The following is a 26,246-nucleotide window of genomic DNA, read 5'->3' as shown; positions in this document are numbered from 1 at the left end:
TTTGGCTGTGTTTTACAGCCTATTACCTACAATGTTGAGTCTTCACATGTTGGATCCAGACTCAGATTGGCTGTTTGTTTCTTTCCCTAATGGATTTATTTTGTCTCCAGCTGTAGCATGTCCAAACTCCCAGACTCCATAGACGTCGGGGATTTCTCCATGGACAACATGACAGGTACAGTACCTGCTTCCGTGTGCTCCTCTATGGTACCACTACCTAGGTTACCTACCCTTGAGTGTTGTGACTTTGAGAGTGAGAGAATACTACCCCTAAATGGTTTCACCATCTGCTTGATTTTGTATGGAGTTATTTTCTGTTGAACATACAATCGCAGAGTATATGCAGAGCAACTGCCTTGTACAATCAATTGATTTACTGACTCCAGGTAAGAATCTGCATTTTCTTTTTTATTTTTTGCCACCTGATCCAGACACCTTTTTAGCAGGGCTTTCCGTCAGGCTCAGCTGTACTAAACCCCTTGGTAACCAGACACCTGAGACAATTATAGCGTCTCTTTGCAGCCTGTAGCTGACACACCACCGTGACTCCAAGCTGCAGACTGGACTCTCCTCTGGGACTGGGGGGGACGGGGACGCTTAACACAGTGGGACTGTGAACAGGTTATTAGTGTAGTATAAAAATGTGCTGTTAATTTATTTAGTGTTATATGAGCAGTGGTGGAGTCGGTCAGTCTGTGGTTGGCTTGGCTCACTGACCCCAGGAGTGCTAAACGGGGCAGCTTTCCAAGATAACACTCAGTCTATTTCACCTCTGATCTGTGTGTGTTTATCATCACTATGATTTACCCTGGTGTTTTTCAGAATAAAAGCTTGGTACTGTACCAAAGGTTTTAAGATGAACTATGTCATTATCATATAAATAAGAATGAATAGAACGGGCTTGGAAGCTCTAACCCTGGCAATTGACTGGCAAATTCATGGGTACACTTGCAATGGCTGCCTGGTATTGTGGCGCAATAATTTCCAGAGTATTTTGGAATGTTCTGTCAACTGATTGTTAATGTAGAATATTAATTCAAATGATGCTAACTTATATCCCTCATGCAGTGGAATGTATTTTTTGTCATGTAAGTTAAGCTGACTCAACAAATTACACCACAGGGTGCACTTCCTCCTTTTACTTCATGGCATGAGTACACTCAAAATGGCTGCCAGTCCTCCCATTATGACATCATTGACTTGAATGTAGACAGCCTTTCTATTCATTCTTATTTCTGTGGTCATTACCGTATGTGAACTGAACTAATGTCAATTCTCCCTCTTGTTCTTCTACAGCCCCTACGTTTCCAGATAAGATGTCCCCCGTTAAGGCCGCTCTCACTCTAAAAGACTACGAGAATGTGAGGGATTTTCATCACTTCAATCCCTATTATGGAGATGTTTTCTGCCTTACCTGACAAGGTCTCCAACCATTGTAGATACCATTTCAAGAGGGCTGTTCATGTGTCAGGATCCCAAATGGCGCAGCGGTCTAAGGCACTGCATCTCAGTGCTAGCGGCGTCACTACAGACCCTGGTTCCATTCCAGGCTGTATCACAACTGGCTGTAATTGGGAGTCCCAAAGGGTGGCGCACAATTGGCACAGCATCGTTAAGGTTTGGCCGGTGTAGGCCGTCATTGTAAATAAGAATTTGTTCTTAACTGACTTGCCAAGTTAAATAAAGGTTAAATAAAAAGGATCCTCTGAGACTCTAACCAGCATTGTCTGTCTCAAACTAGTTATTTATCCTAATATGTTCCATTTAAAATGGTAATCATTTCATGGTAAACCATTGAATGGGAATACAGACCACTGCAGCATGCATGTAGGCTAAGCACTATGGAGCCAAGCCTTATCCCAGTATCAGCGACAGACATGTCGGATATTATGGTTTTTAATAAGCCTGATCCAGTGTCTAGCCAAACCAAGGAGAACAGGACAACACTTAGCCTTGTTCCAAGCATGGGGGGAGAGCCTACAGTAGGGGAAGCCTGCTGAAATTCAGTGGTTTACTCAGATTTCTCTCTTCTCCCTATGCTTGATGATTAGATGTTGGTAGAGTGGTCATCTGGACTCCATCTCCCACTCCAGATGTGTGCAGTTAAAGGCCCTGTAGCACAGTGATGCACAGTCTGCCGAAGCTGAATACCTCTCTCCTTTCCCAGACCACAAAAACTCTCTCAAACATGGCTTATTACACTACCCCCACCCCCCGTCCTCTTTCTCTCTTTCTCTGTCTCTCTGTGTGTGTGCTTCTCCACTGGACCATGTGAAATGAGTGCTTTTTCTCTGGGGATAAATTGCTCAGCTGCTATGTTATTTTGACCTCATTTACTGTATTTGCAGTAGCCTTGTTATAGACTGTATAGGCAGTTATACATCGGATGGTTATTACAATGGTCTGATTTTCAAGAAGGTAGTAGCTTTAATGGTCATAACTTTTAGTTTTCATTGTCCAACAGTGTCTCCTTTTCAAATCAAATGAAGTCCGAGGTTACATAAGTCTGTGTTTCTTCTCATCTCCTTCTATTCTCAGCAAATCATGACTCTGAAGAAGGAGAACTTCAACCTGAAGCTGCGTATTTACTTCATGGAGGAGCGCATGCAGCAGAAATGCGACGACTCCACAGAGGACATCTACAAAACGGTGTGTGTGTGGAGGGGGGTGTGGTCATGTGTTACGTCATTCACACCCGTCAGTGCCATGATAATGTAATATGTGACTCAGTCATTCATAATTAGGAACAATGACCACATGGCCCCAGCAGCCATGAATACAACAGGCCATTGTTCCACCTAGGGCTGGGCGGTATACTGTATTTTATTATATACCGGTATTGATGTAGGGACCGGTTTGAGTTTTTACTTTACCCTCTATAATGGTATTTCAATGTTTGGTTTGTTAAATGTGATCCGCAACTCAACAAATCTGCGTATTTGGTCATTTGCTTTAGTTTGATACTTTAGTCATCTCCCTCTCTTCCCGCATGCCACTAAACACAGCAAGCCATGCCCCCTGTCACTCAAGGAGAGATTAGTTGCTCGACCACGGAGTTACAAGCACTTTCTTCCTGTTCTCTCTGCATGGTCAGATGGATGCAACAAGATGTTGGTGACATGCTGCTTTCCACAAGCATTCTAGAATTACACTATTAGTGTATTTTACTGTCTGCAAACTACTGTCTGCTAGTTTGTCTTAGCAAGTTGTTGCTAAAATAATTTGTGTTAGCCGCTAATGCTAATCACTAGTTAGCTGGCTATTTAGCTTGACAAATGTAATACGAGTCAGCAAACCTAGCTAGCTAATACTGCCTAGTACTAATGCTGGTGTAGGCCTAGATAAGCATGTTTGTGCAACGGTATCTTATCAGAGAGGAATAGGTGAAGCATGAATATTTTGTCTAGCTAGCTACATGAAAGTAAGAAAACAACATGTAATGTAACATCTAATTAGGGCCCCATGGAAACACGGACTCAAATCAAACCGAGCTTTATTTATACAGCACATTTCAAACATGGAATGTGCTTTACAGGAAAAACTAGTAAACAATAAAAATAAAAGCTGAAATATTTACTACACAACAAACATAAGATAAAACAACTAAAGAACAACACAACAACTAAAAAGCACCCCAAGGAAAAGCAAAGATAAAAAAAAATGTTTTAAGATCTCTCTTTAATATATCCACGGTTTCTGCCCCCCTCAGGTTCTCTGACAGGCTATTACAGAGGCTGGGGGCATAAAGGCTGCCTCGCCAGGCCTCTTGGTCCAAGGCTTTGTGCCAGAGGACTTGAGGGGTACATCACTGGGTACATCACTTAAAAGCATGTCTGACATGTATTGGTGTGCACAATCGTGGATTGATTTTTAAAAAACAAGAGAATAATCTCCAAATTAATTCTTAAACTCATAGGCAGCCCGTGCGGAGAATTTAAAACCGGTGCATAATGTATGCTCTTCGTCTGGTCCTGGTCAGTACCTGTGCTTAAGCATTCTGCATGTTTTGCAGTTGACCAATGGCTTTCTTGGGTAGACCAGACATGAGAGCATTACAGTAGTCAAGCCTGCTTGTAATAAAAGCATGGCAGTGTTTCAGGTGGTAAAAAGCTATTTTGGTCACATTCCTAATGTGTAATTCAAAATTTAGTTCAGGATCTAAAATAACACCTACGTTTTTAACATGGTGTTTTATCTTTATTGCCCGTGAATTCAAATGTGCGGCTAGATTCACTCTCTCTGATCAACACTGGTCTCTACCCTGTCAATAATTCCTCCGTGATATATTTATTTGTTGTCATGTCAAAAAACAATGTATTCAAGGTGCTGCCCACCAGTGGAGGCTACTGAGGGAAGGATGGCTGCTTTTTCTCCGGGGATATGAATAGAGTCATGAGGGAAGGATGGCTGGAACGGCGCAAATGGAATGACATCAAACAGAAGGAAACCGTGTTTTGACGTATTTGATACCATTCCACTTACTCCGCTCATTCCACTTACCACAAGACCGTCCTCCCTAATTAAAGTGCCCCCAACCTCCTGTACTGCCCACGATATTCCAACTATAGAATTAGAGTAGGCATTATATATCATGACTCCAACAGTTCAATGAACTAGGCCTATATTTTTTTGCCTCATTTTTTGCCTGTGGCACAGTGTCAAAATGATAATGGAAGTGCAGGAAAATGCTGGCCATTATTTTTGTTTGGAGTTGGATTGAACAGTATAAATGGAGAAAGCCTATAATGTGTGTGTTGCCACCCTGGGGTCATGAACTACTTGGAAAGCATATTTAGAACTTTTTTATTATTCCAAAACATAAAATGTCGTCAAATACTGTCATACTGTCAAAAATGTGAAAAATATGGATATGATATTTTGTCCATATCTTCCAGCCCTATTTCCACCCAAAAACACAGCTAACCCCCACCAGAGTTTAGCCCACTGATCTCAGACCAGTCTCACTACTTTACTAAATACTCATCTACCATGAGTGTTCTCTCCAAAGAATGTAAGAGTGGCGCTGCTCCACCTTGTGGGTCTCCCACTGCCGTACGCAGCAGCAGCACCACCTTTTTAAAAAATCCTTTGGAGAAACTGGTGTCTTACATTTAGCCCACTGAACTCAGACCAGTTTCACTACTAAATACACAACATATCTCACATTTATTCCACTGATCTCTGAGACAAGTCTCTGTCTTCTTCATAGAAAAATATTGTCTTCATTTATTTCTGTATTCTATTTTACGATCCGCCTGCAATTGAGTACACACCTACTCATTGTTACGATATGAACACATAGCTTTCAGTGCCAAAGCGAATTACATTGTTGAAGTATGCAGTTGAGGACCATACTCAACATATTCTCAGACCATACTTGGAGTGCTTTAGGAACCACTCCAAACAAAATACAATGCAGGAATGAACTATTGGATCTAAGCTACGGTGTGCCAGATTTTTCCATGTAAAACATCTGTGTTAAAGTGAATGGAATTTGACTGAATGATTGTCCTCCTCAGAACATTGAGCTGAAGGTGGAGGTGGAGTCTATGAAGAGAGATCTGGCAGAGAAGCATGAGCTACTGGTGTCTGCATCGTGAGTACAGCCTACTGATACTGTTTGAGTACCGACTACGGCTGACGCTATCGGTCTGTGAGTACAGACTGCGGCCGACGCTATCGGTCTGTGAGTACAGACTGCGGCCGACGCTATCGGTCTGTGAGTACAGACTGCGGCCGACGCTATCGGTCTGTGAGTACAGACTGCGGCCGACGCTATCGGTCATCAATAGTCCTGACTCACTTTTCACTCTTTGATTAATCACTAGTTCATTAGTTGGTAAACATTGACTGTCATTGATCCAAGTGTGTGTGTTAGAGCCAGTTGTGTATTTTTTACCTTTACTTGTCAATTCTGTCAAATATTGAAAATCCAAATAACAAGACAGGAGTGATCAAAGTTGATTTATTATCAGGAAAGCGTTGGAGAGCCTGGCAGGTAGAGAGTCTGGTGACTCCCTGCGTGTGAGAGAGCGAGCCCACAGAGAGATGGATGCACTCCGAGACACTCTCAACAAGCGCATCGCTGAGCTGGAGCAGGTGAGCCTGCCAGATCTCTCTATAGTAATGGCTGAAGCGGAATCAGTGGAATGGTATCAAATGGTATCATTTGCTCCGTTCCAGCCATTCTTATGAGCCGTCCTCCCCTCAGCAGCCTCCACTGGTCTTACCATGTGTCTAAGAGACTTTTGGAAAAGGTCAGTGACTAGTCTTGGGACATTCCCATCAATTTTCTCTTCCATGTCAGGGTCTGAGAGCGGCCGAGAAGGAAGTCGACAAGATGGCCGCCATTGCTGAGCAGGAGAAGGTGAGAAGCATTGGTATGGAGAAGCAGCTCTTGGCCCTAGGCCGGTCGGGAACCTTCACCCCCATCCATGTTCCCAGCTACGACCTGCAGCAGGCTCTACAGGAGAAAAACAGGTAAGGACAGATACAAAGGGGCTTTTCAACAAAGTGTAAAACCTAGGCTGTGTACGAAATGATTCCCTATATGGGTAAGTGCTTTTGGCCGTTCAAAAGTAGTTCACTATATAGGGAATAGGGTTCCATTTAAATTGCAGCCCATGTACTTTTAATTTAATATCTGCTGTGATATTCTACACTGACACCAACATGTTGATCATGGAGAAATTAGATGATTATGTAGCTCTGATGTACACTGTCTCTTCCATTTCACCTGCCTTGAGTATGAAACCTAATACTTTTGTGTTATCCAATGGCACCTAAATGTAAGGACAATATGCCATTTGTTTTGATAATGTAAACATAACGTAGCCTACTTTTTGTCCCTCCAGTGTCATAGATCAACTGAGGATATCTGTGACGAACCAGGAAGCTGTGATCCAACAGCTACAAAGTACTGGCAGAGACCAGGGGACGGACGCACCAACCACAGAGCCCACCCTACAACTCTCTGCTCTCATTGGCCAGAAAGACAAGGAACTGCAGACTCTGAGGGCTGAGCTGGTCCGCGAGAAGGGCAAGGCGGAGAAGGACCATCAGGTGTTTAAAAAAAATTGATTTCTGTTGCCATATTGCCTAACGAATATCAGCTCAATATCTCAATCTACCAACTTTACCCTCTTACATCATGTGATGACAGACCGCACCGGAATCTATGATTCCTTCCCATCCAGTATTTCCTAGGCTCCTTCTCGACCGTATTGGAGGAAAAAGCCTAAGGTCCATTCCCTCCTGCTCCAGTTCATTTTGAGAACAAATTGAGGAGAGAGAGTGCCAGGAATCAAGAAAATATGTATTGAGAAGGAGCCAGACTCTCAGAATGAGTGCCTAAGGGGGTAGGAGCCGGTTGAGGTTGTTTCTGGATGGGGCCATGGGGAAGATCTCAATAATGCATACTCCTTGCATCTTCTTCCTCATCTCCTTCTCAAAACCCGTTGGATGAGAAAGCCAGTGGTCCCTCCCCTCTGACCTTTTCCTCCAATGGGTTTTGAGGAGGAGGAGACAGGACGTGGGGACTTGGGGAGATCTTCCCATAGTGTCTGACAGTGCATACACTAATGTGTATTAAACTTCTCTGAGTGTCCAACTAGAGTGTACTTGCTTGTGATTGTCTGTTTTGTTGGGTTGTATGACACTCCTTTTGTCTAATTCTGTGGCGGCGCTTTTATTTAGTGACAGGTCACGGTGTGCCCACCAGGCATTAGCTACCCTCTCTTAGCTGTCGCCTGCATTCATGTAATTCAAGTGTACGCACACACACACACACACACGCATGTCCTCTGACCATATATCTCTGTGTGAGACATGGAACAGACACAATCTGTCAGGCGGTTTGACTCTGAATCTGCTCCATGAGAGGAAATGCATTCTGAAATGATTGTCTATTGTGTTGCCCTTTTTACGTCCGTATACCTCCTCTTATGTTCTTTGTTGGTTACAGTGCTGTTGGTTTCTCTGTGTGTGTTCTGCTTTGTTGTGGCAGGCAAGAGCTTTGTAGTTTATAGAAGTTGCCGTCATCAGAGGAAGCTGACGTCATTGGTTCCCCAGGGAGAGAAGTAGAGTTGTCAGATGTCTGTTCTATTCTTCTCAACCATCTACAAGCTAACACTAGAATCTACTGCTAGAATTTGTCTACTTTATTAACCTAAATGATGTAAAATGATTGTAATGTATGGTTGTCTTAACTAGCTACAATAAGTTGAATGCACTGACTGTCAGCCGCGCTGGATAAGAGCGTCTGCTAAATTACCTAAATCAAATGTTATTTGTTGCATACGCATGTTTAGCAGATGCTATTGCGAGTGTAATTAGATGCTTGTGTTCCTACCTCCAACAGTGCAGTAATATCTAACCATACATAATACGCATAAATCCAAAGTAAAATAATGGTATTATGAAATATATTAGGATGCGCAATGTCGGAATCGGGAGATTAAGTGTGATGTATAGACATTATTGTCAGTATGGGGATAGAATATATACTATATCTGAAGAATACGTGGATAGTGTATGTACAGCAATAGTTGAATAGTATGGACTTGACTACTGTGGGGGTAAAACAGTATGTGAACATTGTTAAAGTGACCAGTGTTCCACATCTATGTACATAGAAGGTGCAGGGATAAGTAACCGGGTGGCATCTGAATTTAAAAAAAAAAATCCATTAGCCTAGGTGTGTGGAGAGACAGATATTGTACATTTATGAGGAGGAAATTATTCCTGAAAAAGCTTTCCGGTTTCACTGACTCACCCAATGATGCACAGCTCACTCACCGGTGATGGCTGATGCGCTCGTGCCAGAAGCCTATCTCTTTTTTTTTTTTTTTTTACTATGTAAAACAATGCTGTTCGATCAATAGGCCTATTTGCAAGTTGATAACATATTTAGTAGCCTACAAACAGATTAGTCTTCTTTCCATTTGCTTTCCAACCGGTGTTTTCCCACGATTGCATATGAAATATTGCGAAAGGCCTGTTTTGGCTGCATGCCGTTCGCTGACAGATTTGCCTTGCGTTCCCAGCCGTAGGCATGCCTTGTGATTGGACTACACACCATCCACAGCTAATCTATGAAGAAAAAAAGCTATTGATCCTCTGTGGCTAAATTTAAAGGCCTACTCCTGAAGTAGTATTCCGAAAGAAAAAAATTCTATTCCTGAACGGAAGCAGTAATTCTATAACTTTTGACAAATGTATTTCAATTTATCAGAGGAGTTGCGGCACCTCCAGCACGCTATGATTCTATAAGGAAATAGATGAATTGCAACGCTGGAGAGATCAGTTGCGGGCTCATGTCTATTAGAGCGGAGAGAGATCCTAGAAAGTTAATATCATTCTAGACTACAATGTTGTGCAAACCATAAACCCGGGTCAGCCCAACACTAATCAGTTGTTAGAATATCAATTCTTTTCACATTACATTATTTTTAGGGGGCAGGAGAATTACAGAGTAGGCTAAATTGAATGAACTGTGATTAGAATTTTTACATTGCATATGATGAATACTTTTTCGTACCACGAGAGGTACCGCCTCCTGGCAAATGGGTTCTGGAATGAAACAGTCCAAAATTGAGAGTTGCCAGATCCTGTTCCATCAGGATCCGGCTCAAATTAAGCACTGTTGATAGCAGATCAAAAGATGGATTTCATCTACAAGATGGACAAATATAGTATTATTATTTTGTTCTGTCAGACAGTAGCGGAAGCTGTCAGTGTCCATGTTTCCTCCTCTCTCGGCCCAGGTTTCTGTGTTAATACAGGATTAGCATCCCGGCAGGAGAGAGTTGCCCTTAGGGTTATTTATGGACTAACTTTATATTAAACACCACAACCCCTATAGGTTTCTATTGGATTCTGTCTGGGCTGTCTGTCAGATTACATGGTGTAAAAGGGGTAAAGCTGGGTAAAAAGAGTCCAGTCTCTGGGTTGTTAGGTCAGTAGTGTGTATCAGAGAGCCACACACACACACAGAGGTCTAAGGGGCCAGGCAGTTCATCACTGTAGCTCTATCATGTTTTCTAAAGTGAGGCAGGTGGTGGCATTGAGGACCAGGTGAGGCCATCTCAAATCAGATTTACCTTAGCCTTGCCAAGGAGACCAACACACCTTAACCAGCCCCCGGTCAATGTCACAGACCTAGGGCCCGCCCAGGCCCTGCTGTCCTTGTTGGGGCAGCCAGGATGAGTAGATAGTCCTGGGTTCAGATGGGGCTGGATTACGAGGCCAGCAGTCAGCCGTAACACAGGAGATCACCGCGGGTCCAGTCCAGGGGATTTGGTCTGATTGAATGTGTGGGACAGCGGAGGAGGGATTAGAAGATGGGGCTTAACGCTTACGCTGCTCTCACCAGGAAGAACTTTGTCAGTCTCTCCTCTTCAATCAGAGCGGGAGAGTCTGCTGTATGCCATGGCTGGCAGACTGACGACCATGGGAAAGCAGAGAGATTTTGTGTTTAGGGTCTGTAAGGAGCATTTTTGAGTGTTGGACTGAACTGTGAGCTTACTGCACTGTTCCTGTCAAAGAAATGGAGAGCACATTTTCTCTGTGCCATGGCTGGCAAGCTGACGATTGCGGGAGATAGGCTCTGTGTATAAACGCTCCAATCTGAATGTGTTTCTCTGTTGGACCAAACCATCACCATGAAGGACCCATGCCGCGTATGCAGATTACGCCTCATTGGCAGCCAGTGCCGCTGGATCTTCAACCCGTCGGGCAAACGGCAGCTCCAAGTCATCCTGTCCCACGTGCTGGGGCGCCAGGTCGACCGCGACCCTGACGGTCAAGCGTCAGAGTTCCTGTGCGGCAAGTGCGTGTTCACGCTGGAGCGCATAGTGCAGTGCGACGTGCAGATCGGCAGGCTGCAGGAGGAGCATGCTGCCCAGGTGCAGCGGTTGCAGCAGGAAAGAGAGAATCTGAAGCAGTGTGTGGCCCACGTCTATGGACGCCACAACCCCCTGCCGGAGAGGCCCGACGTGGGGGAGGTGAGCACCATTATGACCCCCCTCTGGAGGTCCTCTGAAGGTGGAAGTCCCGATGAGTGCAGGGGAGATCAGTTTACGTTAGAAGGGCAGAGGAAGGAAGATGGAGGGGATGGGCGGGTGAGGCGCTCTGTGAGTATGGACCTCCTGGGTGGTCCAGTGGGAGCCGCAGGTCGGTCAAGCTCAGCCCACAGGAGTGTGCAGTCTGGTGGGGATCCCTGCCCGGAGAAGAACCCTGGGCTTCGCTCCCGGAGCATGATGTACCAGGACCTGGTCTACCGCAAAGGCACCCTCTCCTCCCCCAGTTCCAGGTTCCGCTCGGCATCGCTTCAGTCCCTCAACCCTGACCACCCTCAGACAGAACCCCTGGGCCCCCTGTCACAGAGACCGTGCAGAGAGTCAAAGATATCAGTGAGGGAATGCTCTCCTTCAGTGGGCCATACTACCACCAGAAACCAGAGAGGGCACTCCCCAGCCCAGCCTCCCATCTCTGACCTGCTGCAGCTGCTGCGCTCCATCCCCAGACGACCAATCCCAGGGACCCCCGGGAGCCGCATCCCTGTCCTGCGGAGGAAGCCCAGGGTGGGACAGCCACTCCCCCCAGGATGCAGCATCACCCCTGGGGCCCGACGCAGACGGAAGGAGGCTGAGTGGAAGTCCCTCCAGGACCTCACAGAGGAGTTTAATGATGGTTACATTCCTCTCAGAGCTGAGGTAGTCAAGTCATCTCACCTCAGACCGATCCTCTGTAGAGAACTTGGAAGGCCATGGAAGTGTAGCTTTAGACTGAATGGATAATTATTTGACTAAAAAAGATCTACCAGTTGTGAGGTTGGATATCGTCGCAGTAAAAGGATACATTTTTGTTGATAATGGGAAATAAAGTATATGTGAATAAATAAATGTAGCAATAAAAGGGATTCACAGGTGTTCTCTGCCCCTGTGAAAGTTTTTCCTTCCCCTTTTGATGTCCTATTTTCATTTCTTAGCCAACTCATTCTCTTTGACTAATTTCCCAGAATTCTGTTTCCCTTCCCCAGGGTTTCACTGAGCAGCTGAATGAGGTGAGCAGGCTGGAGACAGCCCAAAGGCAGCTGAGTGAGGAGATGAACCAGTTCAGAGCAATGAACCAGAACCTCTCCAAGACCCTGGAGGACATCCAGAATAACAACAAGGTGATTTGGGGGGGGGGGGGGGGGAGAAATGCATTTCAGGGTTTTTCTTAATTTAAATATTTTCTATATTGTAGAATAATAGTGAAAATATACATACATACCGGTAAATGTCTTCATCATGGAATTTTCACTATTTTGAAATGAATACACCTAGGCAATCCTTTCAGTTCTACAGAGATGGCTATGGGGTAGGAGCACATATTTAGGGTGGATTCAAAATGTACCGTTGTGATTAATCGAACATGTTGGAGGAAGATGAATTTAGTGTCTCTTGTTTTGGCTACTTAATTATATGCAATTTAGCAGATGCTTTTATCTAAAGTGACTGTCAGTCATGTGTGCATACATTTTACATTTGAGTGGCCCTGGGAATCAAACCCACAATCTTGGCGACGCAAGTGCCATTCTCTCACGACCTTAGCTATAGATGACCACAAGTGACCACTTGTTATTTTTTTTTAACAGGTACTGTCTGGTAAGCTGGAGAAGACTGAGAACGAGCTGAGCTCGGAGAAGAAGAACGCTCTGAAACGAGACAAAACCATCCAGGGACTCAGTCTGGTGCTCAAAGAAAAGGAAAAAGAGGTGCGGTTCATTAGATAATATTCACACTGTAATAAATGTTGAGGGTGATAACCTCATTTGATAAAATACTGCTGTAACCAACTATTGTTGACCACTAAAAAATATATCGCCTCATATGCTATGCCATCTCTGTGCTGCGCAGACTGAGGGCTTATGTAACATTGTCACACCAACACGTCTGTCTCTGTCTGTGTGTTCCAGATTGAAGAGCTGTGCCATGAGATTGAGGACAGGGACGAGGCATTAGCTAAAGCCAGGGAGGCAGCGCACAAAGCCCAGCTCCAGAAATACCAGGCAAGTCAGATCAGACACAGCATTGGCCGCGTTCCAGGCCCAATACATCAGTCGCGCTGCATGCATCAACCAATGGCTGTGTGCCACGTCATTCACTGCGCAGTCGGGCATGGAAGTGCTATGTCGTATGATGTTATTCGCTAAACACCATTAAAGGTATTGTGAGATCTGGCAGGCAGCTGCAGTGTGTGTATCTACCGTACTCTGCTTTAGGGCTGTAATGTCTATCTGTGCGTGTTTGCCAGAGGTCACATCAATACAGACTTCTGCGTTGCACACACATGCACTCAAAATACCAAAATAAGTCTCCTGCTTCTCTAACTATCCATATTCATGCTTTCCCCCCAGGGTGCAGAAGAGCACCAGTCTCTGCTGATGGAGAAGCAGGCGGAGCTGTCCCAGCTCCAGGGCGAGCACCACACCAAGCGGCTGGAGGCGCAGAAGCTGCAGCGCTCCCTGGGCAGGAGGGAGCAGGAGCTGGCTGATCTGCAGCAGGCCAAGGAGCAGCTGGAGCAGGAGCTAGAGGAGCTGCAGCAGCAGAAGAAGAAGGGGGACAAAGCTCTCAATGTAAGGCCACAGGAGGAATATCTATTGTTTTCCTGGGAATTGCCAGGGACCTAACGATATGGTGTTATCATGATAATTAGTTGCTGATAATATATCTATTGTGTTTCTCAAGATTCTATCCGTTTTGCGATTCAAAACAGATTTTATTGTGATTTGATGTTCCAAACATATTGTTCACTATATGTCTGCTGCAGAGAGACAAGAGAGCATGAGAAAACAAGTTTTGATCAGTTAAGGAAATGAAAGTGGCAAAAAACATTTTGGCTCACTATTTAAAAAGAAAATGGAGAACAAGCAATAACGGGTCCCCAACTGGCGGCCCCCGGGAGTTTTTATTTGGCCCCCTAAGTAAAAAAAATAAAAATAAATAAATCATTGTTGGACTTGAGTGTAAAAACACCTTCAAGTGATATCAATTTATGAAATCTGTTCACAAGTATATCCAGACATAATAGAGATGTGATCGTATACAAATGAAACAAGGTTTGAAATGATTGTTTTAGTAAAATATTATCTGTTTGGGCTACTTGCGGTCAACAAATGATTTGTAATTATGTTCTGGCCATCCGACCAAGAAAAAATGGGCCCACAGCTGAATCTACTTGATGATCCCTGAGCTACACAAAGAAAAATACAGGAGTTTTGGCACATATACAGCCGACTAACACTACCTTCAGTAGCAATAATAAATAAAAACAATATACCATTATCCATTCACGGACCGGTTTGGATTTTTACTTCACCTTCTATAGCAGTATTTTAATGTTTGATTAGTTACATTAAATAATTCAGTAATTACTCAAAGTTATGGCAATCATCCATTTTTATTGCCAGTAAGAAACTACTAACTGCTGAGAATGAATAGTTAACTTGCTAGCACAACAAGTCAACAACTTTAGGAGGGTAACCTTGCCAAATAAACTCCCGGAAATCGTCTGTGGCGAAAGTAAGAAGTGCAAGGACTAGAGGGGGGTAAAAAACGTGACGCAGTGTGTAAATAATAACAAATTAATGAAGGAAATGAAGAAATGTATTAAAATGCTGGAAGTGAGTGTTGGAATTCAACAAATAACTTTGCAAATGGCAACCATTGGTCGAGTACCAGAGTTAGAGGCTACAAAATAGGATTTTGATTCCTATGCAATGTTCTACAAATAAGACCACTGTCAGTTTTGTCCTATTATTTTTAGTTGAAGTTTGGTTGAACAGTATAAAGCAATGCAATCAGAATGGAGAAAGCCCATTTAATAAAACCACTTAGGATTAATTTGTTGCCATCCTAGGGTCATGCACTACCCATGAAGCATATTTAGAACTTTTGTTATTCAGAAGTGTCAAAAATGAGAAAATACTGTGATATGATATTTTGGCCATATTGCCCAGTCCTACTTTGTTGTGTGGAAAAGCTTTGATATGGGCAAGCTGGGAGCAGGTATAAAAGCTGTCCTATTTAACCCATTCTGTAGGTTTAGTACGGCTGCTTGTTTTACTACCATGTAACTACTTGGTTTTACCCGCACATAATAGAATGCAGAATATATTCCCCAAAGCCATCAATTTTTCCTAAAGTTGAAGGCAACTTATTTTCTGTGCTTTTGCTAAACCACATGACCCAACCAGGAATGAACTCTTGACCCTTTTTTGTTGAGAAGATGTTGAAGAGATGTATTTTCAATGTATTGTGCTTACTGGGTAAACTATCTACGCCATGCAGGAGATGCAGAACCAGCTAAAGAAGCTTAACGGGGAGCTGGGCGAGAGGGAAAGCAGTCTGGAGCAGCAGTACCAGGAGCAGCTGGAGCAGACAAAGAGGAGGCTGCAGAGTCACGACGTCACCATCCAGCGCCTTACCACCTGCCTGGCCGACAAGGAGCAGCAGCTACAGGTAGCTAGTCAGAGCTCGAGAAACTATAAGTGAAACCATAGAAATATAATCTATAGAAGGGGGCTTAGAGTATCAAACACTAGCAATTTTGTGAGGCCTGTTCTATATATTCCTTTTCTATGGAACTAGGTAAATATGGTGTACTAGCACCATATTGTGGTGATAGTACACCACAATATGGTAGTCCCGTGTGGCAGTTGGGTTCAATTCCCATGGGGGACCGGTACGAAAGAAAAAAAATGATATATATATATATATTTTTAAATATTGTTTTTACACACTACCGTTCAAAAGTTTGGGGTCACTTAGAAATGTCCTTGTTTTTTGAAAGAAAAGCATATATATTTTTTTTCATTAAAATAACGTGTCCTTGACTAGCAGCTTCCTTAAATAGTACTCACAAAACACCAGTCTCAACGTCAACAGTGAAGAGGCAACTCTGGGATGCTGGCCTTCTAGGCAGAGTTCCTCTGTCCAGTGTCTGTTCTTTTGCCCATCTTAATATTCTTTTTTTATTGGCCAGTCAGATATGGCTTTATCTTTGCAACTTTGCCTTGAAGGCCAGCATCCCGGAGTCGTCTCTTCACTGTTGACGTTGAGTCTGCTGTTTTGCGGGTGCTATTTAATGAAGCTGCCAGTTGAGGACTTGTGAGGCGTCTGTTTCTCAAACTAGACACTAATGTACTTGTCCTCTTGCTCAATTGTGCACTGGGGCCTCCCACTCTTTCTATTCTGGTTATTGCCAGTTTGCACTGTTCTGTGGAATAGTACACAGCGTTGTACAAGATCTTCAGTTTCTTGGCAATTTCTCGCATGGAATAGTCTTCATTTCTCAGAACAAGAATAGAACAAGAATAGACTGACGAGTTTCTGGCCATTTTGAGCCTGTAATCGAACCCAGAAATGCTGATGCTCCAGATACTCAACTAGTCAAAAAAGGCCAGTTTTTTTTTTTTTTTTGTTGCTTTTTTTAATCAGCACAGCAGTTTTCAGCTGTGCTAACATAATTGCAAAAGGGTTTTCTAATGATCAATTAGCCTTTTAAAATGCTAAACTTGGATTAGCTAACACAATGTGCCATTGGAACACAGGAGTGATGGTTGCTGATAATGGGCCTCGGTACGCCTATGTACATATTCCATAAAAAGATCAGCCGTTTCCATGTACAATAATCATTTACAACAGTAACAATCTCTACACTGTATTTCTGATCAAGTTGATGTTAAGTTAATTTAATTTTTTTTTGCTTTTCTTTCAATAACAAGGACATTTTTAAGTGACTCAACTTCTGAGCGGTAGTGTGTAAATATGAAAATGTATGCGCTCTATAAGTCACTGGATAAGAGGTGTCTGCTAAATGACTAAAATGTAAAAATGTAGCACGGGAACTGGGGAAAAACTTTTTTTCTTTCTGTCCCTCTATTCGATCTTGTTCTTTCTCTTGCTTTTTTCCCTCCTTTCTCTGTCTGCCTCCTCTCTCTATTCTCCCTCTATCAGGAGTACATGAACATGATGAGAGACATGGAGCAGAGTAGAAGTCCTGAGGAAAGCGACACCATGCTGTCAAAGCTGCGAGAAAGACTGAAAGAAAAAGAAAAGGCTCTGGAGGTGGGCTTTCTATCAATGTTTGAAATGTAAAATATTTCTCTCTCGCTCAATTCAATTGCTTTATTGGCATGATGTGAAAATGTACATATTGTCAAAGTGTACTTTGGAAATGGAATGATCTAACTTTTTAGGGCTGTAATCCCGTTAACAGGATTGAAATGACAACAGCCAGTGAAAGTGCAGGGCGCCAAATTCAAACAACAGAAATCTCATTGAAAATTCCTTAAGCATACCAGTATTTCACACCATTTTAAAGATACCCTTCTTGTTCATCTCACCAGTGTCCGATTTCAAAAAGGCTTTACAGCGAAAGCACCACAAACGATTACGTTAGGTCACCACCAAATCACAGAAAAACACAGCCATTTTCCCAGCCAAAGACAGGAGTCACAAAAAGCAGAAATAGAGATAAAATGAATCATTAACCTTTGATGATCTTCATCAGATGACATTCATAGGAATTCATGTTACACAATACATATATGTTTTGTTCGATAAAGTTCATATTTTTTTCCAAAAACCTTAGTTTACATTGGCGCCATGTTCAGAAATGCCTCCAAAATATCCAGAGAAATTGCAGAGAGCCACGTCAAATAACATAAACTTTGATGAAAGATACATGTTTTACATAGAATTAAAGATACACTTGTTCTTAATGCAACCGCTGTGTCAGATTTCAAAAAAGCTTTACGGCAAAAGCACAATATTCAATAATCTGAGAACAGCGTTCAGCCACAAAAGCAAGACATACAGTTACCTGCCAAATTGTGCAGTCAACAAAAGTCATAAATAGCATTATAAATCTTCACTTTGCTGATATTTGTCGGAATGCACTCCCAGGACTCCCACTTCCACAAGAAATGTTTGTTTTGTTCGATAATGTCCATCATTTATGTCCAAATAGCTATTTTTGTTAGCGTGTTTGGTAAACAAATCCAAAGTCAGGAAGCGCGTTCACTAAAAGCAGACGAAGTGTCAAAAATTTCCGTAATAGTCAGTAGAGACATGTCAAACGATATATTGAATCAATATTTAGGATGTTTTTAACATAAATCTTCAATAACGTTCCAACCGGAGAATTCCATTGACTTCAGATGTGTGATGGAACAGAGCTCCCTCACATGAACGCGCATGGTCAGGTCATGGTAGACCTGACTGATTCCTGTCTCCTTCGGCCCCACTTCACAGTAGAGGCATCAGACAAGGTTCTACAGACTGTTGACATCTAGTGGAAGCCGTAGGAAGTGCAAACTGATCCATATTCCACTGTGTATTCGATATGCTATGAGTTGAAAATCGACCAACCTCAGATTTCCCACTTCCTGTTTGGATTTCTTCTCAGGTTTATGCCTGCCATATGAGTTCTGTTATACTCACAGACATCATTCAAACAGTTTTAGAAACTTCAGAGTGTTTTCTATCCAATACTAATAATAATATGCATATATTAGCAACTGGGACTGAGGTGCAGGCAGTTTACTATGGGCACCTTTTCATCCAAGCTACTCAATACTGCCCCTGCAGCCATAAGAAGTCAATGAACGTCATTAAAAATGAAGATTGTCACAAACAGGATGTCGATCTTTCTCTCTCGCTCTGATCTGATGAACATTGTATGCCTTCGGTCTTTTAATTTCAATATTCTGTATGGCTCCTCCACAGCAAGCGCTGGATGAGAAGTTTTCAGCGCTAGAAGAGAAAGACAACGAGATCCACCAGCTGCATCTGTCACTCAGGGAGAAAGAGAGGGACCTGGAGAGACTCAACAACCTGCTGTCTCACAATGAGGACACCATCAACGTAAGGGACCATGATCACCCCACCAGCGTTGGAGTCAATTCCATTTCAATTCAGTCAGTTTAGTTAGTCAACAAAAATGTAAATTCCAATTTCCCTCATTGCTTTTCAATGAGGAGAATTGAATTTTCAATATACTTACTAAATTGACTGAAATGGAATTGACACCAACCCTGCATATCATATTTAAGTCGCACACTACCTCCAATAGGGAGTTGTTGCAAGGACTGTTAGGGTCAACATCATGTTGAATGGAGAGTCTACCTGGAGACCAGTCTAACACTGGTCTCTCACTCTCCATTGCTCCCTGCAGAGTTTTGACACGTTGATCAAGGAGAAGGACGTGGAGCTGCAGCACCTTGCCAACACACTGAAGAACTTGCAGCGTGCCAAGCAGGATGTGGAGGACAACCTGAACCGAGCCTGCAGGGAGAAGGACTCCATCATCAGTCAGCTGCAGCTGTCCCTGGAGGGCAAGACCAAGGACATGGAGGTAGGAAGACACATAAGGAGAAAGTAAATCCCATGTATTACCTAGCTGACACTCACAAAATATTACCTGAACATAAAGAGTTTTAACACAGGCATCAATACTCACAAAACAGTGACATCATTCACCAAACACGCTGTCGTTCAATGATATATTGATTTGATATAATATTAACCTAGTATATCTTGGAAAAGAGGTTAATCCCAGAAGGATAAAGTTGGATAAGTAAAGATTGACAAATAACAAATCTCTTTTTCTTTTGTTCGGTCTTTCTCTGCCTCTCTCTGTCTGTGTGTGTGTGTGTAGGCGATGGCAAGTGCCCTGCTGAGCCAGTCCCAGTCTCAGGCCCGTGACCTTGCGGAGCAGATGGGTCAGAGGTTAAAGGTGGCAGAGGCCATGCTGGTGGACGCGGTCAAGGCCCGTGAGAGGCTGGTGGCGGACAACGAGAGCGCCGTGGAGGGCCTGCTGGCCACAATCGGCAGCAAGGACCAGCTTCTCAAGGTACACGCACACACACACACACACACACACACACTGGAGGCATTTTTACTGGTTGATTTATTGTGATGAGAAAGTTTCTGTCTAATAACATCCACACTCACATTCTATTTGTCTTAACCTTGTAATATTTTTACAGGAGGGTTAGTGTTTATTATCTCATGTTTTCTCTCCTGTCCCTCCAGGAGTCAGCAGAGCACTATAACAGGACGCTGTCTGAGCGCATCCAGGAGATCGAGGAGCTGAGGCGACAGCTGTGTACTCGGCAGCAGCAGCTGGCCTCCGCCGAGAAACTTAGTTCCACTGCAACACAGGAGGGTTACCTGGAGACTGCCAAGCTCAGGGCTCTGCTGACCGAGAAGGAATCCATCATCATTGTGAGTTTGGACAGAGTTATTTGGATAGGTGCAGAGTACACTACTATTTTGTGTTTTTGATAGTTTAGGATTTAAATCATGGCTGGCTACAATATGTGCAGCATTTTGCTCCTGCCCAGCTCTAACGCACCTCACAAGTAAAAAAATAAAATAAAAATAAAATAAAAAAAAGTAAAAAACATATTTTTTTGTTAATGTTGGGCTAGAACAAAACCTGCACATTGGCCATCCTTGATTTGTCTTGGTAGAATAACGTTGAATAAAGTTAATGGCAAGGTTATTAGCTCCGGTGTGTTTAGCTTTTGATTTCCTCTGCCAGAAACTTCTGGAGCGAGGCCGGGAGAGGGACCAGTTCCTGGCTGAGTTGAGGCAGAAGGAACCTGAACCGTCCCAGGTGCTGGAGCTCAGACAGACCATCCAGTTGCTGCAGGAAAGACTGGAGGAGAGGGAAGGTGAGAGGTTTTACCTCTTAAAGCTGCAAGCTGTGCTGAACAGTTTGGCATGCCAATGAACAAAACAGCAGTTGGCTGAAGTACAAACTGTCTTTGTCCACCAACACCCTGACCCCACTAATGTCCTCTACTGGTTTTGTTCCCTCTGTAGGTGACCTCTCCAAGAGGAACAACAACGAAGACAGCATGGAGAAGGTCCCTCTCATCAAGAAGACAGTGGTCATCCTGAAGAAGGAGTTGGCTCAGAAGACTGAGGCTCTCAACAAGGCTCTGAGGAGGGAGAATGAGCTCAAGGTGAGAACAGTACATACTGCAGCTGATTCAAATCCCTGAGCCGGCAAGGTGGGGAAAAAATCTGCCGTTCTGCCCTTGAACAAGGCAGTTAACCCCCAACAACAACTGCTTCCCGGGCGCCGATGACATCGATGTCGATTTAAAGCACCCCCGCCCGACCTCTGATTCAGAGGAGTCGGGTTAAATGCGGAAGACACGTTTCGGTTGAATGCATTCAGTTGTGGAACTGACTAGGTATCCCCCTTTCCCATTTACTCTGGTCAAAGAATACACTATTTTTGACTGAGGAATAAGAAATGATTCACTTTCTTGATCCGTTGTTGGTTTGTCATTGAGTTAACATTGTTTTTTTTCTTTGCTCTTGGTAAAAATAACCTCTGGGTACAGATCAGAATCATTAGATTACCCTCCACAAGTCTAAATCCTGACTATTAGGTGGATAATAGAAAATGGACCGTGGGTCAATGTCTTCATTCTATCCCATTGTTCTCTTGTGTTCCAGATGTCCCTGGCTGATCTCCAGTCAGTGCTGTCTGAGCTGGAGGGGCGTATCGAGGGCCAGGCGGCCAGCATAGACTCCCTCACCACCACCCTGGAGACCAAGGACGAGATTATAAACGTGAGTGGATGGCCAGTGGTCTCCTCACACACTGCTACTAATCTACACAGACACTCATACACACACTCAAGCAGGCTCAGGAGGTTACCTGGTGCCATTTGGTTTCATGGGTAGCTTGCACAGGGTTAATCCACCTGGCTGACCTTGAACTGATTTTGGCCATCACCACCTGTGCTACCTCTTTTGAGCATGGCTCAGTTATAAATAATCTATTGCAGTCATTGTAAATTCCGAAAGGAAATTAAGACATCTGAGCGATACTTTCACTTCAATACATTCTTTTTTTTTTTTTTTCCCTTTGAGGGCACTTTTTTCATTTGCTGTAACTAGTTTGACCTCAGAGTCTCTCTGCTGTTTTATCTGTTGACAGGACCTCCACCAGCGTCTGGGCCAGAGAGGGGACCGTCAAACCAGGGAGACCCAGGATCAGGCTGCTGAAGCCGGGGTGGAGCACTCACTCCCTGGCCTCCCTCAGCGGGAGAGGACCATCATCGGTGGTGACAGCCAGCAAGAGGTAGCCCCACGCAAAAGCAAGCCCTGCCTGAAACGTATTTATGAGCTGTAGTGTGCCATCTATCTTCAGAAGAATGGCCATGTCTGAATGTACCGTAGTCGAGTGTTACATCAAAAATCAATAAAGTCACAACCTTTTGTGATGTCTGGTTTAATTGTGTGAAAATAAAGTGTTCAACAACACAAAGTCACAATTTCAAAAGGCTCGCTCTTTGGTTTGCATGTCAAAAACAGTCAAGCATGAGAATAAACCCACCGTGACCTGGGTCCTGTTCATTAGGCACCAAAACTGACTGACACATGACGGGACTACCTGGACCTGTCCAATAACGATCTCTCATTTTCGTTTTCCATTGCGAAACGGTTTAAAACAATTCCCATTGCATGCACAATGAACATGACCCTTGTATAGCAACTGATTGAGTGGCATCTGACCTTTGACCTGTGCCCCCCTCCCTCCCCAGGTCCTGCCCTTGTTGGCTGACCTGCAGGTGGAGCACCGCTCTTTGAACCGAGCCCTGAGGGCCGAGCAGCAGCTCTACTCCAGCTTGGTTCGCACCGTCAAAGAACAGGACAGGTATCTGGACGATTATCACAGATTGGATTTATTCCACATATTTTATTGCCATGTAATTTAAATAGTCTTACCAAAGTCCCTTTTTATATGCTTTGGTTGGTGTGGCATTCAAGAGGGTTTCTTTTTTGTTGTTGCAATACCCAGTGTCTCCATAGATATTTTACATTACATTTACATTTTAGTCATTTAGCAGACGCTCTTATCCAGAGCGACTTACAGTAGAGTGCATACATTTTATTACATTTTTTTACATACTGAGACAAGGATATCCCTACCGGCCAAACCCTCCCTAACCCGGACGACGCTATGCCAATTGTGCGTCGCCCCACGGACCTCCCGGTTGCGGCCGGCTGCGACAGAGCCTGGGCGCGAACCCAGAGACTCAGGTGGCGCAGCTAACACTGCGATGCAGTGCCCTAGACCACTGCGCCACCCGGGAGTACCGGGTGGCGCAGTGGGAGTACCCGGGAGTACCATCCATATTGTCTGCTGGTACACCGTGTACATAGCCACGTTATCGTTACTAATTTATTCCTCATGTTGTTATTTTTCTATTATTTAAAAATAATTCTCTGTATTGTTGAGAAGGGTCCATAAGTAAGCATATCACTGTTAGTCTACACCTGTTGTTTACGAAGCATGTGACAAATACAATTAGATTTGTCTCCTTGTGTGTGTATATGTGGAATAGTAATTCATACATTGTGTGTTTTGCAGTGCCCAGCGTCTTCACGCCCTCCAGATGGAGCTGACAGCAGTGACGCTCCTCAGACAGCAGCTGGAAGAAGGGATCCGGAGCAACGAGGAGCTCAGAGAAGACCTGGAAAGAGAGATCGCCAGAGCCAAGCTCTCAAGAGAAGGTGCAGTAGTAGTACACAGAAGAGGAGGGGGAGACTAGAGAGATGGAACTAGGAAGGGCACAGAGGAGGGGGATACTAGAGAGAGGAAGGGACCTAGGAAGGGCACAGAGGGGGAGACAAGGGAGGAAAGAATGATAGGGAGGAGAGGTTCTGATCCTTTGTTTCTTGAACTAGACAGCTGGCTGAAGCTCAGCTGTGAATGAACAATGTCTATATTGAGTTGAGGAAGTAGAGACCCACTATGTTATTCATGGTACTTTAATAGGAAGTTATACTCTCTTAGAAAGAGGGAGAGGCACATGCATGCATGCTATCAACCATGGTCAGTTTGGTCGCTACATGTTCTAACACTGCCTGGTGTTGCCAAGCCTGCTGTCCACCTGGTCATTTTTTCATCTGTTTGCTGTCTTCTGTTCACTGTCATCTTCATCATTAGCATCCTCCCCATCTGCATGTCTAACACGACCGCAATAGCCTACGTTTTTTCTCTATTCTGTTAATGTCCCCACTGGCACCTCCTATAAACTCATCCTCTCACCTGGAAAGTCATTTCCTTTGTCCTGGTTATGAGCTACTCTGCACAATAAAACATAATGCGTGTGTCTCTGTTTGTCTTCCTCACTTACAGCTTACCTTTACTCATTTGCTTATCTTCTACTCTTTGTTTATCCATTAAAAAGCCATGTCTGTCTCGTTGCATCACTTCACTCGCATATCACATGAAATCATTGTCACTTATCCAATGTCTGCTTTATTAGAAACATAGCAATTAGTGTACACACACACACACACACACTCTTATTAAGCCATCTGTAAGCTGATTCAATTACAGCCTACAGGGTTGGGGCAGTTACAGAGCATACCTCTCTGTGGCTGCTTCCCTGTTCTCTACCCTTCTTCCAAAGTGTGCACTTGCTTGTGAAGCGTGCTTTCGTTTCAAGCATATTACCCAAGTTGTTTCCAAAACATAAACACAGGTTGATAAAATCATCTTACATGCTGAACTGAATTCAACGACAAGGAGTGATGGGATGTCACTGTTTAGTAGTGCAAGGCTTCAGTGGATGCAGTGTTAGGACACATACCATCATAGAACCTTGATTGATGAGGCCAGGTGCCAGTTAGAGAGCTCTGTATAGATGTGACAGTCTGAACCTGATGATTTATTCATCTATGGTGCAGCCTGTGTGTGCATGCGCCCATCTACCTTCCAGTTCATACCATTCCTCCCCTATAAAGAGAGCCAGCTATATAATATAGGTAAGATGCCTTGGGCTCGTATTGAATGCTGCTCAGTAGAGGGCATTGCTCTTTATAGTGGCTTTATATTTATACGGGGCGGCAGGTAGCCTAGTGGTTAGAGCGTTGGCTCAGTAACCGAAAGGCTGCTAGATCGAATCCCCGAGCTGACAAGGTAAAAATCTGTACTTCTGCCCCTGAACAAGGCAGTTAACCCACTGTTCCTAGGCGGTATTGTAAATAAGAATTTGTTCTTAACTGACTTGCCTAGTTAAATAAAGGTTAAATATAAAATACTGGGGGGAAAAACAACAATTTCATTGATTTTGACGGGGTTACAGTTCATATGAGGAAATCAGTCAATTGAAATAAATAAATTAGGCCCTAATCTATGGATTTCCCATGACTGGGATACAGATATGCATCTGTTGGTCACAAAAAATGGGCCTCAGGATCTTGTCATGGTGCATTCGAATTGCCATTGATAAAATACATCGGTAGCGTACATGTCCGTAGCTTATGCCTGCCCATACCGTAACCCCACCGCCACCATGGGGCACTCTGTTCACATCGTTGAAATCATCAAACTGCCCACACGACACTCTACACTTGGTCTGCAGTTGTGAGGCCGGTTGGACGTACTGCCAAATTCTCTAAAACACGTGGCTTGTGGTAGAGAAATGAACATTCACTTATTAGGCAACAGCTCTGGTGGACATTCCTGTAGTCAGCATGCCAATTGCACGCTCCCTCAACTTGAGACAACTGTGACCTTGTGTTGTGACACAACTGCATGTTTTAGTGGCCTTTTATTGTCCCCAGCACAAGGTGCACCTGCGAAATGGTCATGCTGTTTAATCAGCTTCTTGATATGCCACACCTGTCAGATGGAGGGATTACCTTGGCAAAGGAGAAATGCTCACTGACAGCGACGTAAACAAATTTGTGCTCAATTTGAGAGAAATAAGCTTTTTGTGTATTTGGAACATTTCTGGGATCTTTTATTTCAGCTCATGAAACATGGGACCAACAATTTACCTATGGCGTTTATATTTTTGTTCAGTATACGATACATTTTATTTTGGCCATTATTTATATTTTATACCACAGCATTGTTGAATAATAATTTCTTATCGGCTAGAAGGGCATTCTAGAATGTAAAAGATATTGGGACACCTTGCAATCATGACATGATATGCACCTACACATGCAGACCGTACTTGCTACAAAGTTACAGAAAGCTAAAGCAACAAATACACAAACTGAAATTGGATACATTGTAAGAGTGACTTGTACATAAACTGAATGTACAAAACATTAAGAACACCTGCTCTGTCCATGACTGAACAGGTAAATCCAGGTTTTTCACTTGGATGATCCTTTTATTGATGTCACTTGTTAAATCCACTTTAAGTC

The 26,246-nt window shown here is 43.7% G+C and overlaps 1 protein-coding gene across 5 annotated transcripts in view; it reads left to right on the top strand.

Annotated features, from left to right (window-relative positions):
• Window positions 1-26,246, top strand: part of cdk5rap2 (CDK5 regulatory subunit associated protein 2) — a 62,946-nt gene that overhangs the window by 6,574 nt on the left and 30,126 nt on the right. For all 5 annotated transcript variants that reach the window (XM_055875212.1, XM_055875210.1, XM_055875209.1 and 2 more), the window contains exons 2-24: window positions 111-175; window positions 1,297-1,361; window positions 2,539-2,649; window positions 5,520-5,596; window positions 5,976-6,099; window positions 6,308-6,480; window positions 6,855-7,062; window positions 12,041-12,175; window positions 12,641-12,760; window positions 12,962-13,054; window positions 13,403-13,621; window positions 15,336-15,506; window positions 17,004-17,114; window positions 18,777-18,914; window positions 19,225-19,404; window positions 19,708-19,902; window positions 20,085-20,276; window positions 20,596-20,728; window positions 20,880-21,022; window positions 21,525-21,641; window positions 22,012-22,155; window positions 22,619-22,731; window positions 23,449-23,591. In XM_055875212.1, coding sequence (XP_055731187.1) covers window positions 111-175; window positions 1,297-1,361; window positions 2,539-2,649; window positions 5,520-5,596; window positions 5,976-6,099; window positions 6,308-6,480; window positions 6,855-7,062; window positions 12,041-12,175; window positions 12,641-12,760; window positions 12,962-13,054; window positions 13,403-13,621; window positions 15,336-15,506; window positions 17,004-17,114; window positions 18,777-18,914; window positions 19,225-19,404; window positions 19,708-19,902; window positions 20,085-20,276; window positions 20,596-20,728; window positions 20,880-21,022; window positions 21,525-21,641; window positions 22,012-22,155; window positions 22,619-22,731; window positions 23,449-23,591 — 3,170 coding nt within the window. The remainder of the gene's footprint in view (window positions 1-110; window positions 176-1,296; window positions 1,362-2,538; window positions 2,650-5,519; window positions 5,597-5,975; window positions 6,100-6,307; window positions 6,481-6,854; window positions 7,063-12,040; window positions 12,176-12,640; window positions 12,761-12,961; window positions 13,055-13,402; window positions 13,622-15,335; window positions 15,507-17,003; window positions 17,115-18,776; window positions 18,915-19,224; window positions 19,405-19,707; window positions 19,903-20,084; window positions 20,277-20,595; window positions 20,729-20,879; window positions 21,023-21,524; window positions 21,642-22,011; window positions 22,156-22,618; window positions 22,732-23,448; window positions 23,592-26,246) is intronic.

The sequence above is a fragment of the Salvelinus fontinalis genome, chromosome 21 (assembly GCF_029448725.1).
Source record: "Salvelinus fontinalis isolate EN_2023a chromosome 21, ASM2944872v1, whole genome shotgun sequence".
Classification (NCBI taxonomy): domain Eukaryota; kingdom Metazoa; phylum Chordata; class Actinopteri; order Salmoniformes; family Salmonidae; genus Salvelinus; species Salvelinus fontinalis.
This window is presented reverse-complemented; position numbering and strand designations above follow the sequence as displayed.